Source organism: Cherax quadricarinatus, chromosome 85 (genome assembly GCF_038502225.1).
Source record: "Cherax quadricarinatus isolate ZL_2023a chromosome 85, ASM3850222v1, whole genome shotgun sequence".
NCBI lineage: Eukaryota > Metazoa > Arthropoda > Malacostraca > Decapoda > Parastacidae > Cherax > Cherax quadricarinatus.
In genome coordinates, this window is record NC_091376.1 from 10804371 (window position 1) to 10821004 (window position 16634).

General features: G+C 44.0%; 1 protein-coding gene across 2 annotated transcripts in view; it reads right to left on the reverse strand.

Moving 5' to 3' along the window:
* The window catches only part of LOC128703256 (uncharacterized), a 51713-nt gene extending 38560 nt beyond the window's left edge, over window positions 1–13153 (reverse strand). For both annotated transcript variants that reach the window (XR_011394404.1, XM_070103359.1), the window contains exons 1-3: window positions 12940–13153; window positions 3533–3620; window positions 2788–2942 (exon numbers count right to left, since the gene is read on the reverse strand). Coding sequence is in view for 1 of the 2 variants with exons in the window: in XM_070103359.1 (XP_069959460.1) it covers window positions 2788–2942; window positions 3533–3620; window positions 12940–13116 (420 nt within the window). In the remaining variant the exon portion in view is untranslated. The remainder of the gene's footprint in view (window positions 1–2787; window positions 2943–3532; window positions 3621–12939) is intronic.
* Between the last annotated feature and the right edge of the window lie 3481 nt (window positions 13154–16634).

Here is a 16634-nt window from a genome sequence, read left to right on the forward strand (position 1 = left end):
GGACTGACTATTCAAGGCTATAGACTCTGTGAAGAACTAGTCGTTGGGTTGTCACTAAACACCTGTTTAAACCCCCCCCCCCCCACATCATCAGTAACGGCTACAATTTCTACAAGATGGTGTCAACCTCAACCAGACACCCCAGTATAACTATATATTAGCGTTGAATTCAAATGTCATATTTTTATTTCATTTTTCATTTTTCTTTGAAGTAGGAATCACCTTCATTTTTCAATGTTTTATCTTTGCATTACTAAATAATAGTGTTTATCTTTGTGAATTATTTCTTTTTCTATTCATTAATTTTCCTGAGGAGGAGCCAGCCTTGATAATACTGTCTGAAGTTGTTACAGGGCTGAGTAAGCCTTCACACAGTGGTACTTCCTAGACATACATACCAGTCAAATTACTATGACACTGATAAGCTATTCATCCAAATGATATGTAACTGACATCTCCACAGAGCTCCAGGAAGAGTTCTTGGAGTTAAAACAATTCCCCAGTGAAAGATGAATTCAACTTCGCGAGTTAGTTAGAGCGAAAATATGCCACATTTATCCTAGGATTATCTACAACGCTCTTCGTGTGCTGATCCCGTTTTCTTGAAGACTCACGAAATCGTAATAACACGATTGCAAACAACCCACGGAACGGGTGGGGCTTGAACCCATGGTGAGTGAGTCGTAAAACTACAGGCCAGTGTGTAAGCCACTCGGTCAGCTGACTACAATATTCATCCAACATGGTATATATCTATACCCCATAGGGAGGTTAGCATGGGCCATCACTGTGACCAAAAATGCATGTTTTTACAGATGAATCTCCCGCTAGCGCGGCCGTGACGAAATCTAGCTCAACATTCAAAGTTTTCTTCCCTTCTGGCAATGAAATCAAAGACCGGAAACAAGCTCCACGTTGTGTGTGATCTAAGGTGCGCTCTCTCAGCAACAGCACCACTAACATCACAACTATTAGCAAGAAAACAGCTGTAGGGATCACATTCAGCTGTCACACAGTGACATACCCACTACCAAAAATGTGCAACATTTGGGACACATGTGCAACTAATGCGACATTTGTCAAGCAGTTACGCTGCTGGAGAGCGAAACGTTGGCACAATAAAATGCTGCATTAGTTACACTAGTGTTCTTTTATCTAACATATTGTCGATAATTTTACCACCATTCTTACAACATTTGGGTATCTTTATTCTGGAAACGTTTCGTCAGCCAGTGGCTTCTTCAGTCCAATACAGAGAAAGGTGAAAGCTGAGGAGTCTGAGGTAATCACTCCCCCAGTCGATGTGTTCAGTCCGTCAATCTTGATGAAAGCGCAGCACATTCAGATTGGACTGAAGAAGCCAATGGCTGGAGAAACGTTTCCAGAATACAGATACCCAAATGTTGTAAAGGTGTCTCATTTATCAGCTTATCAGTTTACTAAACCACTTATTCATATAAATGCTGATAACAGAGCTCGTGACATTGTTGTAGTTGGGAATAATTGTTTGAAAAGGAACTCTCAAATGATAACTCTGAATTAATTCCCATTTTCCTAGTCACACATTTATTTCTTAGTGTTCTATCCTTGAGTGTTTTTACTCACTGATTAAATAATTATACCCGAAATTTGAAATTAACTTTGTGTAAATAAGGGAAGTAACCCAAGTTAAGAGATAAAATGGGGGAAGGAGGGGTAGAGAACTTAGGTTTTCTGGCAAAAGTGGGGAATAGCCTGAAAAAGATTGGGGAGCCCCGACCTAGAAACATTGCTACAAAAAAACACATACACAGTTTAAGGCATTTCAGTCGAGCAACAACAGTTAATAACAGACAATTATGAAGCAGAATAATATTCAACAACAGAATTCACCTAAAATAATCTACGACACATTATATCCAATACTTTTTCACATTGCAGATAATGTTCACTCTTCTTTGTATGGACTGATGAAGCCACTGTGTGGCGAAACGTTTCCTCAATAAAGATACCCAAGTGTTGCACATGCCTAATTTATCACTTTTTCTCATTCACATTTCAAGTCATTAAAATACGAACATTTAAAGGCACTTCCATAAAATTATTTAGTAAATCCACCCGAACAAGACCAGTGTATCCTCACACACACACATATCTAAATTTATTTCTAAATCCAGCCCATGAACCCATTACTTGCCTCTCTAAGATTTCGACAGGATGGATATATTCATAATAAAGAAATACAAAAAAATATATAAGAACACACACTCAAAAATTAAAATGGAAAAACACAAAGAAAAAAAATCCTGGCAAGAAAATTTGTCATACCGAGACGAAGGTAGTAAATATAGATCATTAATATAGGAAGAAAATTAGAGCACTAAGAACGTAAACAAAAGAAAACTGTAAGGAAATATTAGTACTAAGGAAATATTGGAGCTTAGTAAGGAAATAGGAGCACTTTCTAAGGACACATGGGTACTTAAGAAAGCTGGATAATTATATAGAAGGAAAATGTACCTTAGAAAGAGAAAATACAAGGAAAGGAGTAACCAGCAACTCAAAGAACATACGTAGGAAGAGTACCTTACAGGGAGTTAAGAGTACCTAAAAAGAGTACTAATAAGAAAGAATACTTGGTAATGGGACTCAAGCCTAATGAGTACTAAGAAGAGTACCTGGTAAGGGGACTCAGACCTAATAAGAGAGTGCCTGGTAAGGGGATTCAGATCCAATAACAGTACTAATAAGAAAGAGTACCTGGTAAGGGGACTCAGACCTAATAAGAGTACTAATAAGAAAGAGTACCTGGTAAGGGGACTCAGGCATGCTCTCGGCTATGACCCTCATGTGAGCGGGGTCAGGAGGGCTTCTCAGGTCCGCCTCCTTCAGGAAGGTCAGCCTCTGTTTTACCTTCTTCTCGTCTTCCGTCAGCCCCCTCGTCTGCACGTCCATGTAGTCCCCTGGCGGTGAAACAAGAAGATACATTAACCTTTTCTTAGTAACGGGAGTGTGGACTGGTCGGCAACACTTGCTTCGCACACTGAGTGTCCGTGGTTCAATCCCCGGCACGGGTGGAAACACTGGACACATTTCTTTACACCTGCTGTTCCTGTTCACCTAGCAGTAAGTAGGTACCTGGGTGTTAGTCACCTTATACCTGCTGTCCCTGTTCACCTAGCAGTAAGTAGGTACCTGGGTGTTAGTCACCTTATACCTACTGTCCCTGGTCACCTAGCAGTAAGTAGGTACCTGGGTGTTAGTTGACTGGTGTGGTTGGCATCTTGGAGAACAAGACTGAAGGACCACAACGGAAATAAGACACAGTCCCCGATGACACACTGACTTTTTTTGGGTTATCCTGAGTGGTTAATTAACCCTCCCCTGGGTTATCCTGAGTGGTTAACAGTGTCCCTGGTTAAAAATCCTAACAAATATTATGTTACCGATAAACTATGGAAAGGGAACACTTGTGGATGGTTGAGATTTTACAGAAAAGTTTCGCCCCTCAGTAGCTTCAGCATCAGGACTGGTAAGAGAAAGGCTCACTCACCCATCCAAGTGTAGTTCTGTATGATGCAAGCCTTGGTCTGCTGGTAATCGTTCGGCACGCTAAAGATGTCGAACCACAATCCACCGTACTGCAGAGACCAGATGATATTACACTAATAAATTAGCAGAAAAAACACTGATGTATAAGTCGCATGCGCAACACTTGGGTTTCTCAACTGCCGAAACGTATCATCTGCGCAGCAGGTTTTTTTTTCAAGCTAGAACAGACGATTTTTATACTGAAGACAGTGGAAGATGTAATTTTAAGGTGCTTAGTCTTTTAGTATTGAAAATTTGATAAGTGATCGCTTCCTCCTGCTGCTGTACACAAATAACTGTGAAAACGTTTCGCCACACAGTGGCTTCATCAGTCCACTGTGTGGCGATATGTTTCCACGATAAAGATACCCAAGTGTTACACATGTGTCTAATTAAAAACAAAGGTCTTATTTATCTACGTTTGTTCTCTCTCTCTCTCTCTTTCAGAAGTGCAACGGACAAGTGAAGAAGCAGAAGTCACTCAAACAGCAAGAGGCATCCCTGAGCTTCCCCAGTGCTCGGGCTGCTGCCCAAAGCTGGGGTGTGGCTCCAAAAAGATCCAGTAGTGCTTGCTACCTTTGCACCTCCTGACATCGTCTGCTGCTTTGTAGCTGCCACACCCTTCGAGCCCAGTGGGGCTTGATTTGTGGCAGTCCAAGGTACCTCGCTTTTCCCTATGAGACCCGTGAGGGCGGGGAATGGGGGCTAGGCCTGGCGACAATTGGTCCCAGAAGATGAGGAGGTACTTGTACCTCCTCCCATGGCATACATACGTCTCAGACAGTCCCATGACAGGGAACCAAGGCCGGGTTGCCAACTGGCAGGAACTCGGGCCGGAAGTACCGACGAATCTATCAAATCAATCAAATCTCTCTCTCTCTCTCTCTCTCTCTCTCTCTCTCTCTCTCTCTCTCTCTCTCTCTCTCTCTCTCTCTCTCCCTCCCCCCCTTCTCTCTCTACGTGTTGCACCACTGCTTCTCAGCTTTTAAAACAAACATGCTTCCAAATACTCCAAGAATCATTCTTCTAAGCTAGATGTAAGTGATTCTAAGAATTTGTCTAATCCTCACATACACACACACACACACACACACACACACACACACACACACACACACACACACACACACACACGTCATAATACTAAGCGCAAGTCAAGGTTCATAAACCCTGGTGCAAATTAGCTATTGATTGAGTCACACATGAATAAAAACATTAATTTTAAAAGTGTTAACACAGAAAAATGATTTATAAGTAAAACTCAAGCAAATGAAAAAAAATAACAAAAAATATACATTTATTAATTCTGAGTCATACGAAAACGAAGAAATAAAGTCAGACTGACGTTACTGTAAAATGACATTTACTCTATATACAGTTCAGGACATTTACTGTATGTACAGTTCAGGACATTTACTGTATGTATAGTTCAGGACATTTACTGTATGTATAGTTCAGGACATTTACTGTATGTATAGTTCAGGACATTTACTGTATGTACAGTTCAGGACATTTACTGTATGTACAGTTCAGGACATTTACTGTATGTACAGTTCAGGACATTTACTGTATGTACAGTTCAGGACATTTACTGTATGTACAGTTCAGGACATTTACTGTATGTACAGTTCAGGACATTTACTGTATGTATAGTTCAGGACATTTACTGTATGTATAGTTCAGGACATTTACTGTATGTACAGTTCAGGACATTTACTGTATGTATAGTTCAGGACATTTACTGTATGTACAGTTCAGGACATTTACTCCTCTTCAAGGGGGGCTCCTTGGCGTGGTGAAGAGGCTCTTGGTCTGAGGAATTAGACCTATCGGTCTTCTTCCTCAGACCGAACCTAATTACCCCCCAATCTCCCCTCCCCTATCCCATCCTCCCCATCCTCCCCTTTTTCCTTTCCTCCTCCTCCTCCCCACTCCTCCCTTTTGCCCTTCCTCTTTTTGTCCTTTGGGATTTCTCCCACAGGCGCGCTAGTTCCTAGGTAGGAGAAAGGACACCGGGGTCCATCCCATTCCGTTGAGGTTTCTTGGCGGTGGCGTAGTTTGCCGTGGAATCTGGATTGCCTAGGGATGTCCCGATCCCTCTCCGGTATCCCGGAGTAGCTTTGGGTGTCTTTTGGGCGACGGGTGTAGCTCTGGAAGCCACCTTTCGGATTCCGGGGGTGGTGGCTGAAGGAGGTATGCTTTGTGGCGGATATCCGGCCGCCCTCTCTTTTGTCCACCGAGGTAGCTCGGCAGATGTGAGGTTGCTATCCCAGATTGCTGGTTTACTGGCATGAAGGGTAGGGTATGGCACGGGTTCCATGCTGCATCTGCGCTACTAGCGGTGTCGAGTCCTCTTGGGCGCGGAGGGAGATTTCTGGCCCTTTCATCCCTCCTAGGAACTATCCCTCCCCGGTCCCCCCTTTTTTTTTCTTTTTTTTATTTTTATTTTCTTTTCTTCTTTCTTTTTTTTTCTTAAAAACAAAAAGAAAGAAGTAACCTAACCATGGCAGCCCTAGTCCATGAACCTGGTACCCCCGGGCCCCTTCTTGATACCGCACCCCGTTCTGACCCCGCCTCGTCTTTGGACCACTCTTCAGACATTCCTCATGCCTCTGTACCTATTGCCGGTGCTGTTTCCTCACCCGCTTCAGGTACTGAGGCCTCGACTGACTCCTTCGATTTATCAGACCTTCGCTCTCCTCTGACTATGCTTCCGGCCTCTCCCTCTACGGTGCGGCAATTTTCAAATCGCCGACCCGTTCCACGTCGGACCAACTCTGGTCCCACGCCTAAACGTCAACGACAATTACCTGCTGATGATACTTCTCCACCTTCACCTTCTCGTTCTTCTCAGAAACGATCGACACGTCCTTCACTACCTTTCCACGCTCAGTTTCAGACTGAACAGTGGACTAAATTCTTCACTTTACGACCAACTTCCTCTACTGCCTATCTTTCTGACCATAGTATTGGCAAGGCACTCCTACGCCATGTTGGTAAAGATATTTCTTTTCATGCTCTTAAGAGCGGTACGCGCATCATTACCGTACAGAATGCTACCCAGGCTCGTGAGCTCTCTCGTCTTACCCATATAGATACTGTTCCTGTCACCCTTGAAAAACATCATTCCCTCAATTCTTGTAGTGGTACCGTTATTCTGCCCCATACCATAGTTCAACAAAATTTCCAGACATGTGGCACCGACATTCTAGAACAGCTGGAACTCCAAGATCTCCCAATCCTCAAGGTAGACACTTACGTTCTTCCTGCCCGTGGGCGGAGACGATACCCTAGCAATGTGGCTCGTTTAACTTTTGACAGCCGAGAACTCCCATCCTCCGTTTATATAGCAGGACATCGGTTACAAGTTCGAAAGGTGATCCCTACACCACAACAGTGTAGAAATTGCTGGCGATTTGGCCATCCAGCGAAATATTGCAGATCTATCGCCGAATGCCCAGTCTGTGGTGCCGATGACCATTCTAATACGTCTTGCAATCGATCTCCCTCTTGCCTTAACTGTCATGAGGCTCACCCTTCGTACTCTCGCCATTGTCAGGTCTATTTAAACGAGCGGGAAATCCGTTACCTCAAAGAGACAGAAGGTCTCCCTTATGCCATGGCAGTTTCTCATCTCCGCCTCCAAGGGAGACTCCCACGTGTTTCTTATTCCCGTGTTTCAAAACGTCCCCCCACTTCTGGTATCCCATCTTCTACACCCACCTCTGTGGTTACCTCTCCCATAATCACTCCTGTATCTAATCCTTTTGCTGTCCTCGGCTCAGACGTCCCTACTTCAACGCCTCAGTCTAATCTCGCTTCTTCGAGTTCTCTCTTACAAGCCTCAGTATCGACGAGACCTCGTACGACACCTCTTCCCAATCGTCCCTCTACTTCTCAAAAGTCAAAAAAAGGTCCGGTAACACCTCCTACCCATCTTCCACCTCCTCTTTTTACCCTCCCTGTCTCTGTCCCTAGTTCTTCCCCTCTCACTGGCTCAGTTACAAGTGCAGAGGTTCACCCTCCTCCTCGTAATGTACCTTCCTCCCCTGTTCCCTCCCAAGTTTCTTCCTCTTCTGCCACCTCCCAGGTTCCTGTCTCTTCTGTCCCCTGCCACGCTTCTCCAGTTCCCTCCACCCTTTCGCCCCCCCCTACCTTGGTACAGTCCAATACAGTTCCAATCTTTACTCATCCTCCCCCTACCATTCCCAATATTGTCTCCCATACGACATCTCTGAATTCCGAAACACTTGAAGCAATCTCTGAATATATTGCAGAGACCAAACCATCAATGGACACTGATCCACCTTCCGCTCTTCCTCTCTCCTCTGCTCCATCTGCGCAACTCCTTTCTTCACAGCGCACCGTTCCTTCGCTGCTTGAACATTTTCCACTGCCTCCGCATGTGGACTTTTCTAACCCTTCTAGTCCGTAGGAACCCTTACCTGCGGATTTCAAGTATCTTTATCATTGCCAATCATGGCCTTTTTACAGTGGAATATACGCGGCCTCAGGGGTAATCGGGGTGAGCTTCAGATGTTACTCTCCCAGTTTGCCCCTGTTGGTGTTTGCTTACAGGAACCAAAATTACACTCTGCTGTTATTTCTCACATCTCAGGCTATAATTTATTGTATTCTTCAGATCCTTTTCCTGATGGGACCTTTAATGAAAGTGCCCTTCTTCTCCGCACTGATATTCCGTACCATCAGCTATTTGTTCATACTTCGCTGCATTACACAGCAGCCCGTATCCACTTACATAGGTGGTATACGCTCTGTTCTTTATATCTCTCTCCTTCTCGGGCATTATCTATTCCGGATTTTGCCTTCCTTGTTTCGTCATTACCGCCACCGATTCTGTTACTTGGTGATTTTAATGCCCACCATTTCCTCTGGGGAGGGTCTCACTGTGATTCCCGTGGAATTCAGTTAGAGGCTTTTCTTGCCACCCACCCCCTCCATGTTTTAAATACAGGTACTCACACCCATTTTGATCCTCGGACTCATACTCTCTCTTGCATCGATCTCTCAGTTTGCTCTTCCTCCGCCGCATTAGACTTTACTTGGTCTGTTCTCCCGGACTTACATGACAGTGATCATTTCCCAATCATTCTTACTTCCCCTTCATATTTGCCACCTCTTCGCACCCCACGCTGGCAATTTAATCGGGCAAATTGGAACCTTTACTCACACCTGACTGTTTTTAAAGAGGTTCCTTCTTCGTCCTCCATCGATGAGCTTTTACACCTCTTCTCGTCCTCCGTTTTCACCGCAGCTTCTCATTCTATACCCCAAACTTCGAGCAGGCATTCTCAGAAATGCGTGCCTTGGTGGTCTCCTGCTTGTGCTCGTGCAGTACGTTTGAAACGCGCTGCATGGGGCAGGTACCGGTACAATAGAACCACAGAGCGACTCCTTGATTTTAAACAGAAGCGTGCGATCGCTCGCCGTGTCATCCGTGACGCTAAACGCACTTGCTGGCGAGATTATGTCTCCACCATCACCTCTGCTTCCTCTATGAGTGCAGTCTGGAAAAAGGTACGAAAACTGAGTGGTAAATATTCTCCTGACCCGGCTCCTGTTCTGCGGGTTGCCGGTGTTGATATAGCAAACCCACTAGATGTTGCCAATGAAATTGGCAATCATCTGGTCCGTATTTCTCAGGGACTCCATCTATGCCCCTCATTTCTTTCCTCAAAGTCTGCCAGAGAGTTAGCACCCTTGGACTTTTCTTCTCTCAGAGAAGAACAGTATAATGTGCCTTTTACACTTCAAGAACTGGAGGCAACACTCTCAGCTTGTCGATCATCGGCAGCTGGGCCCGACGACATTCATATTCGTATGCTACAACATTTACATCAGTCAGCCCTTGCAGTCCTATTACACCTTTACAATCTTATTTGGTCACAAGGAGTTCTTCCACAGCTGTGGAAATCCGCCATTGTTCTCCCTTTCCGCAAACCAGGCACTACGGGACATGAAACCTCCCACTATCGTCCCATTGCTCTTACCAGTGCAGTTTGCAAAGTAATGGAACGTCTAGTAAATAGACGTTTAGTGTGGTATTTAGAGACACACAACAGTCTCTCCACTCGTCAATATGGCTTTCGTAAGGGACGTTCTACCATAGACCCCTTACTGCGCTTGGATACGTATGTTCGTAATGCCTTTGCGAATAACCACTCAGTTATTGCCATATTTTTTGACCTTGAGAAGGCATATGACACAACTTGGAGGTATAATATTTTAGCCCAAGCCCACTCCTTAGGCCTTCGAGGCAATCTACCATCCTTCCTTAAGAACTTTTTAACTGACAGGCATTTCCGTGTTCGGGTTAATAATGTGCTCTCCCCGGACTTTGTCCAAGCTGAAGGTGTCCCCCAGGGATGTGTTCTGAGCACAACACTTTTTCTCCTTGCTATTAATGATTTGGCCTCTAGTCTTCCATCAAATATTTGGTCATCACTCTATGTTGATGACTTTGCTATTGCCTGTGCAGGCGCTGACTGTCACCTCCTTACAGTTTCTCTCCAGCATGCAGTCGACCGTGTTTCCAATTGGGCCACCACACATGGGTTTAAATTTTCCAGCACTAAAACCCACCAAATCACTTTCACTAGACGCTCTGTCATCTCTGATCATCCTTTGTACCTCTATGGCTCACGTATCCCTGAACGTGATACAGTCAAGTTTCTGGGCCTCCTCTTTGATCGTAGGTTATCCTGGAAACCTCACATTACCTCTCTGAAGGCAACTTGTCACAGCCGGCTGAACCTTCTTAAAACCCTTGCTCATCTTTCGTGGGGAGCTGATCGTCGAACCCTCCTTCACCTACATTCCACCCTTATTTTATCGAAACTTGATTATGGTGACCAGATCTATTCAGCGGCATCTCCTGCTACTCTCTCTAGCCTTAACCCCATTCATCACCAAGGATTACGTTTATGCCTTGGTGCTTTTCGCTCTTCCCCTGTCGAAAGCCTCTATGCAGAAGCGAACGTTCCATCCTTATCCGATCGCCGTGATGCCCATTGCCTGCGCTACTATGTACGCTCTCATGATCTCCGCAATCCTTCCATTTATAGAATGGTCACTGATATTAGTAGACATTCTTTATTTGTTCGCCGCCCCTGCTTACTCCGTCCCTTCTCTCTTCGCCTTCATTCGCTCTTGTCTTCTCTTCAACTACCACCTTTCTATGTACATGTAGCATCTCACTTTTCCCTACCCCCCTGGGAGGTCCCAGCTGTTCGAGTCTGTTCTTTCTCCCTCCCTTGCTCGAAAGCCCAACTGTCTACGGTCGCTTCCCGCTCTCTTTTTCTTGACCACTTTCACTCTCATTCTCATGCCATTGCTGTGTACACAGATGGCTCTAAGTCTTCTGACGGCGTAGGATTCGCAGCAGTGTTTCCGGACAGCGTCGTACAAGGGCATTTACTATCTTCAGCTAGTATTTTTACTGCTGAATTATATGCCATCCTTACAGCACTTATCCGTATTGCATCTATGCCTGTGTCATCATTTGTGGTTGTCTCAGACTCCCTTAGTGCTTTACAGGCTATACAAAAATTTGATACACCTCACCCCTTAGTCCTCCGTATCCAACTTTGGCTACGCCGCATCTTTACTAAGCATAAAGATATTGTTTTTTGTTGGGTCCCTGGTCATGTTGACGTACAGGGCAATGAACAGGCAGACACTGCTGCGCGGTCAGCAGTACATGACCTACCAGTTTCTTACAGAGGTATTCCATGTACGGACTATTTTGCTGTAATATCTTCCCACCTTCACACCCGTTGGCAACAACGTTGGTCTACTATGCTCGGCAACAAACTTCAGTCTATTAAACCGAGTATAGGTTACTGGCCGTCTTCTTATCACCAGTGTCGAGGTTGGGAGACTACTCTCTCCCGTCTTCGCATTGGCCATACTCGTCTTACTCATGGATATCTCATGGAGAGGCGTCTTGCTCCTCTCTGTGAGAATTGCCAAGCTCCATTATCAGTCAGCCACATTCTGTTGGACTGCCCACTTTATCAACGAGCACGCAGAATTTACCTCTGTCGTCGTCTTCGCCCCGCTGCTCTCTCTTTACCTTCCCTTCTCGCTGATGGACCCACCTTTCATCCGGACTCTCTCATTGACTTTTTGACAACGACTGACTTACTTCACAAATTCTGATACTTTCAGCCCTTTCTACTTGTATCTCTTGCTACCCTCTACCCCCGTACTATCCCCTGCCCCGCTGTTTTCTGTAACCTGCTGATCATCCCCCCTCCCTCCTGCCATCCAATTCCCTTGCTTCCTTCCCTACCCTGCAGCGCTGTATAGCCCTTGTGGCTTAGCGCTTCTTTTTGATTATAATAATAATAATCAGGACATTTACTGTATGTACAGTTCAGGACATTTACTGTATGTACAGTTCAGGACATTTACTGTATGTACAGTTCAGGACATTTACTGTATGTATAGTTCAGGACATTTACTGTATGTATAGTTCAGGACATTTACTGTATGTACAGTTCAGGACATTTACTGTATGTACAGTTCAGGACATTTACTGTATGTATAGTTCAGGACATTTAAAGGAGACGTTTCGCCACGGGTAGCTTGGTAAGTAAGACATTTATAACAGTTTGGTATCTTTATTCCGAGTACAACAGAAGCAGTAAAGATGTGAAAAGGATGTAATCAGTCCATCACCCTTGAAGACGTAGTTTCGAGAAGGTCAGTCCCTTATTTGAGAGGGACTTGCCCTCTCAGTGATTATCTTCTTTCTTCTGCTAGTGAACTACACCTCACCTGACAGTATACAAGTCTACATACTATCGTTTCAACTGCTGTATAGCCCTTGTGGTTTAGAGCTTCTTTTTGATTATAATAATATCGTTTCAACTTCACATTGTTTCAGACTATGGAACAAAACCAATGTGAAGTTGAAACAATAGTATGCAGACTTGTATACTGTCAGGTGAGGTGTAGTTCACTAGTAGAAGAAAGAAGACAATCACTGAGAGGGCAAGTCCCTCTCATATGAGGGACTGACCTTCTCAAAACTACATCTTCAAGAGTGATGGACTGATTACATCTTCACATCTCTACTGCTTCTGTTAACTCTTCTGTAATCGACTGAAGAGGCCTACTGTGTAGGCGAAACGTTTTGGAATAAAGATACCTAACTGTTGCATACGTGTCTTATTTACCAACCTGTCGGCATTATATACCATTTTTATAGACGTTTCGCCGTCCAGTGATTTATCAATATAAATTTAAGGACAAAATGGGAATTCTGCATAGATACAATATATTTTTTTAACAAAATTTAATGAACTCAAAGATTTTCGATGTCCTCATTCATCTTCAACTTACCTTGACGGGGTCAAAGTCCTTCACGAGCGTAACATTCACACATTTTCCGAACTCAAGAAAGTGAGGAATATCGAAGACTCCCTCAGCGTGGAGGACGAGGGCCCCCACCAGCAGGAGCAGCAACGGGAACCGGGTCCTCCTATAACTCGCTTCCTGACCCGCTAGTACACACACCATGATATATGGCTGGCAGGTGGCAGAAGGATGCGCTGGATCAGTGATCTACCCAGAGAAATATGTTCTTAAGTAGAGGTAGAAATGTCGATAAGATTTACGTATAGCAATAGTGAAGAAAAAAAAACGTGTTGCAGTACGAGCTTTTATAACAACAACGTTTCGCTCTGAGTTGAGCTTTATCAACACATGATAAAGCTCTACACACAGCAAATATTCAAATACAAGTTTCCTCTAAGTTTCTTTTCTTCACACTTAGAACTATTCAACTGAGGTAAAAAAAAAACACAGTAAATATAAAGTAACTGGAATCGTGATAAAATTCGTTTCGATGACAGAAATATTGACACAAAATCATTATTGACAGTTTCTCAAAAAATGAAGTTAACTCACTTGATTCAATAGAAAAGACGGTAAGCACTTCCTAAATTCATGGGTTAAAATACTAGTCTCCGGTCACGAGCTGTATAGTCCTTGTGGCTTAGCGCTTCTTTTTGATTATAATAATAATAATCCGGTCACGAGTCCAGTGATCAGCGGTGTGGTCAGAAAGTCTGGCCTGTGACCATCAGATCTGATTTGTGATTAGCAGATCTGGTCTGTGGTTAGCAGATCTGGTCTGTGGTTAGCAGATCTGGTCTGTGGTTAGCAGATCTGGTCTGTGGTTAGCAGATCTGGTCTGTGGTTAGCAGATCTGGTCTGTGTTTAGCAGATCTGGTCTGTGGTTAGCAGATCTGGTCTGTGGTTAGCAGATCTGGTCTGTGGTTAGCAGATCTGGTCTGTGGTTAGCAGATCTGGTCTGTGGTTAGCAGATCTGGTCTGTGGTTAGCAGATCTGGTCTGTGGTTAGCAGATCTGGTCTGTGGTTAGCAGATCTGGTCTGTGGTTAGCAGATCTGGTCTGTGGTTAGCAGATCTGGTCTGTGGTTAGCAGATCTGGTCTGTGGTTAGCAGATCTGGTCTGTGGTTAGCAGATCTGGTCTGTGGTTAGCAGATCTGGTCTGTGGTTAGCAGATCTAGTCTGCCTTGTGGTCAACTAGTCTGGTCTAGAGGGAGTCAGATGACAGGACCGTACCACAGGGAAGCCGGCCATCGAGTGGGGCGTTCAAGGTGGTGGCCTCGAGTGTACTTACCAGCTATTGAAAGACACGTCGGCATCACATCCATTCATCAGATCACGGAAAAATAGCATTTATCTCGAGGTATCGCCTGGTGCCATGTCCAATATAATTCTCACAGCGTTTGGTAAGTTCCGTCCAGTTTCCTGAGATCCACAGCCTAGCTTAACTATTGATATTCGGTATAAATCTTTATAAATCGTCTGAAATTTTTTTAATTCTATATTACATTTCATTCATAGTTTTCTCTGGTTCACCCCTCTTATCAGCATGAAGTTAAATGATACTTAATGAAATATATAATTTTTTTGCTGCACATACCACGTAAATCATTACACGCACACACACGACAGGGTGACAGCAGTAAGACTAGAGCGAGAGGAGTAGGTAGATAGCGTTTTCTTGGACTGAAACGCGTTTGACACAGTTCCACACAAGAGATTAGTGCAAAAGCTGGAGGACCAGGCAGGGATAACAGGGAAGGCACTACAGTGGATCAGGGAATACAACAGCGAGTCGTGGTACGTGGCGAGGTGTCAGAATGGGCGCCTGTGACGAGCGGGGTTCCACAGGGATCAGTCCTAGGACCAGTGCTGTTTCTGGTATTTGTGAACGACTTGGCAGAAGGAATAGACTCACAAGTGTCGCTGTTTGCAAATGATGTGATGAGAAGAATTCAGTCGGACGAGGACCAGGCAGAACTACAAAGGGATCTGCACAGGCTGCAGGCCTGGACCAGCAACTGGCTCCTGGAGTTCAACCCCACCAACTGCCAAGTTATGAAGATTGGGGAAGGGTAAAGAAGACCGCAGATGGAGTACAGTCTAGGGGGCCAGAGACTACAAACCTCACTCAAGCAAAAGGATCTTGGGGTGAGTATAACACAAGGCACATCTCCTGAGGCGCACATCAACCAAATAACGGCAGCAGCATATGGGCACCTAGCAAACCCAAGAACAGCATTCCGATATGTCAATAAGGAATCGTACAGGACCTTGTACACCGTGTACGTTAGTCCTATATTGGAGTATGCAGCACCAGCTTGGAACCCGCACCTAGCCAAGCACGTAAGTAAGCTAGAGAAAGTGCAAAGGTTTGCAACAAGACTAGTTCCGTAGCTAAGGGGCATGTTCTATGAGGAGAGGTTAAGGGAAATCGACCTGACGACACTGGAGGACAGAACAGAAAGGTGGGGATATGATAACGACATATAAAATACTGAGGAATCGACAAGGTGGACAGACAGGATGTTCCAGAGTTAGGACACAGTAACAAGTGGTCACAGTTGGAAGTTGAAGACTCAGAAGAATCACAGGGATGTTAGGAAGTATTTCTTCAGTCACAGAGTTGTTAGGAAGTATTTCTTCAACCACTGAGTTGTCAGGAAGTGGAATTGTCTGGAAAGTGATGTAGTGGAGGTAGGATCCATACATAGCTTTAAGAAGAGGTATGAGAAAGCTCATGGAGCATAAAGAGTGACCTAGAAGCGACCAGTGAAGAGGCGGGGCCAGGAGCTTGAATCGACCCCTGCAACCACAACTAGGTGAGTACACACATACACAAAATAATTTAAGAGGCGGGAAACAGGCGTTCAGGGGCACAGCTGAAGTTAAGGACACAGATAAGCAATAGAAATGTAAGGGGGGTATTTCTTCAGTCTCGGGTGACCAGGAAATGTAATAACCTTAGTGAAGTAGTAGAGGCAGGATAGTATTGGTATATAGTTTTAAGTCCAGGGATCAACTTTCCCTCTGCCCGGTCTGTGACCAGCCTCGTTCCAGTCACGATATGGTATGATAGAGCCCATGAGGCTAGGCTAGGAGTGAGTGAATCTGGCATGCGGCAAGTTGAGGGGTGGGGTGGAGCTAAGACTCGACTTCAAGTAACTACATAGGTAAGTACACACACAATATACATATATATATATATATATATATATATATATATATATATATATATATATATATATATATATATATATATATATATATATATATATATCGTGCCGAATATGTAAAACTGGTCAATTAGCAAGAACTCATTTAAAATTAAGTCCTTTCTAAAATTTTCTCTTATATGTTTAAAGATATATTTTTTTCATTAATGTTAATGTAAAAAAAATTAATTTTGCACTAAAAGAATCTTAGAAAGCTTACCTAACCTTATTAAAACAAGAACAATTTATTTTAGCCTAACCCAACTAAATATATTTGAGATTTGTTTACAATAATTTAACACTAAACAAACACAGTGAAATATATTTTTTCCGTTAGGTTCAGAATGATTTTGGCGAAATTATTGCATACACAAATTTTCTCTTGTCCTATATGGCAAGATGAACGTTGCAATTTAAGCCAAGATAGCAAATTCTGCCTATTCGGCACGACATATACATATATATGTCG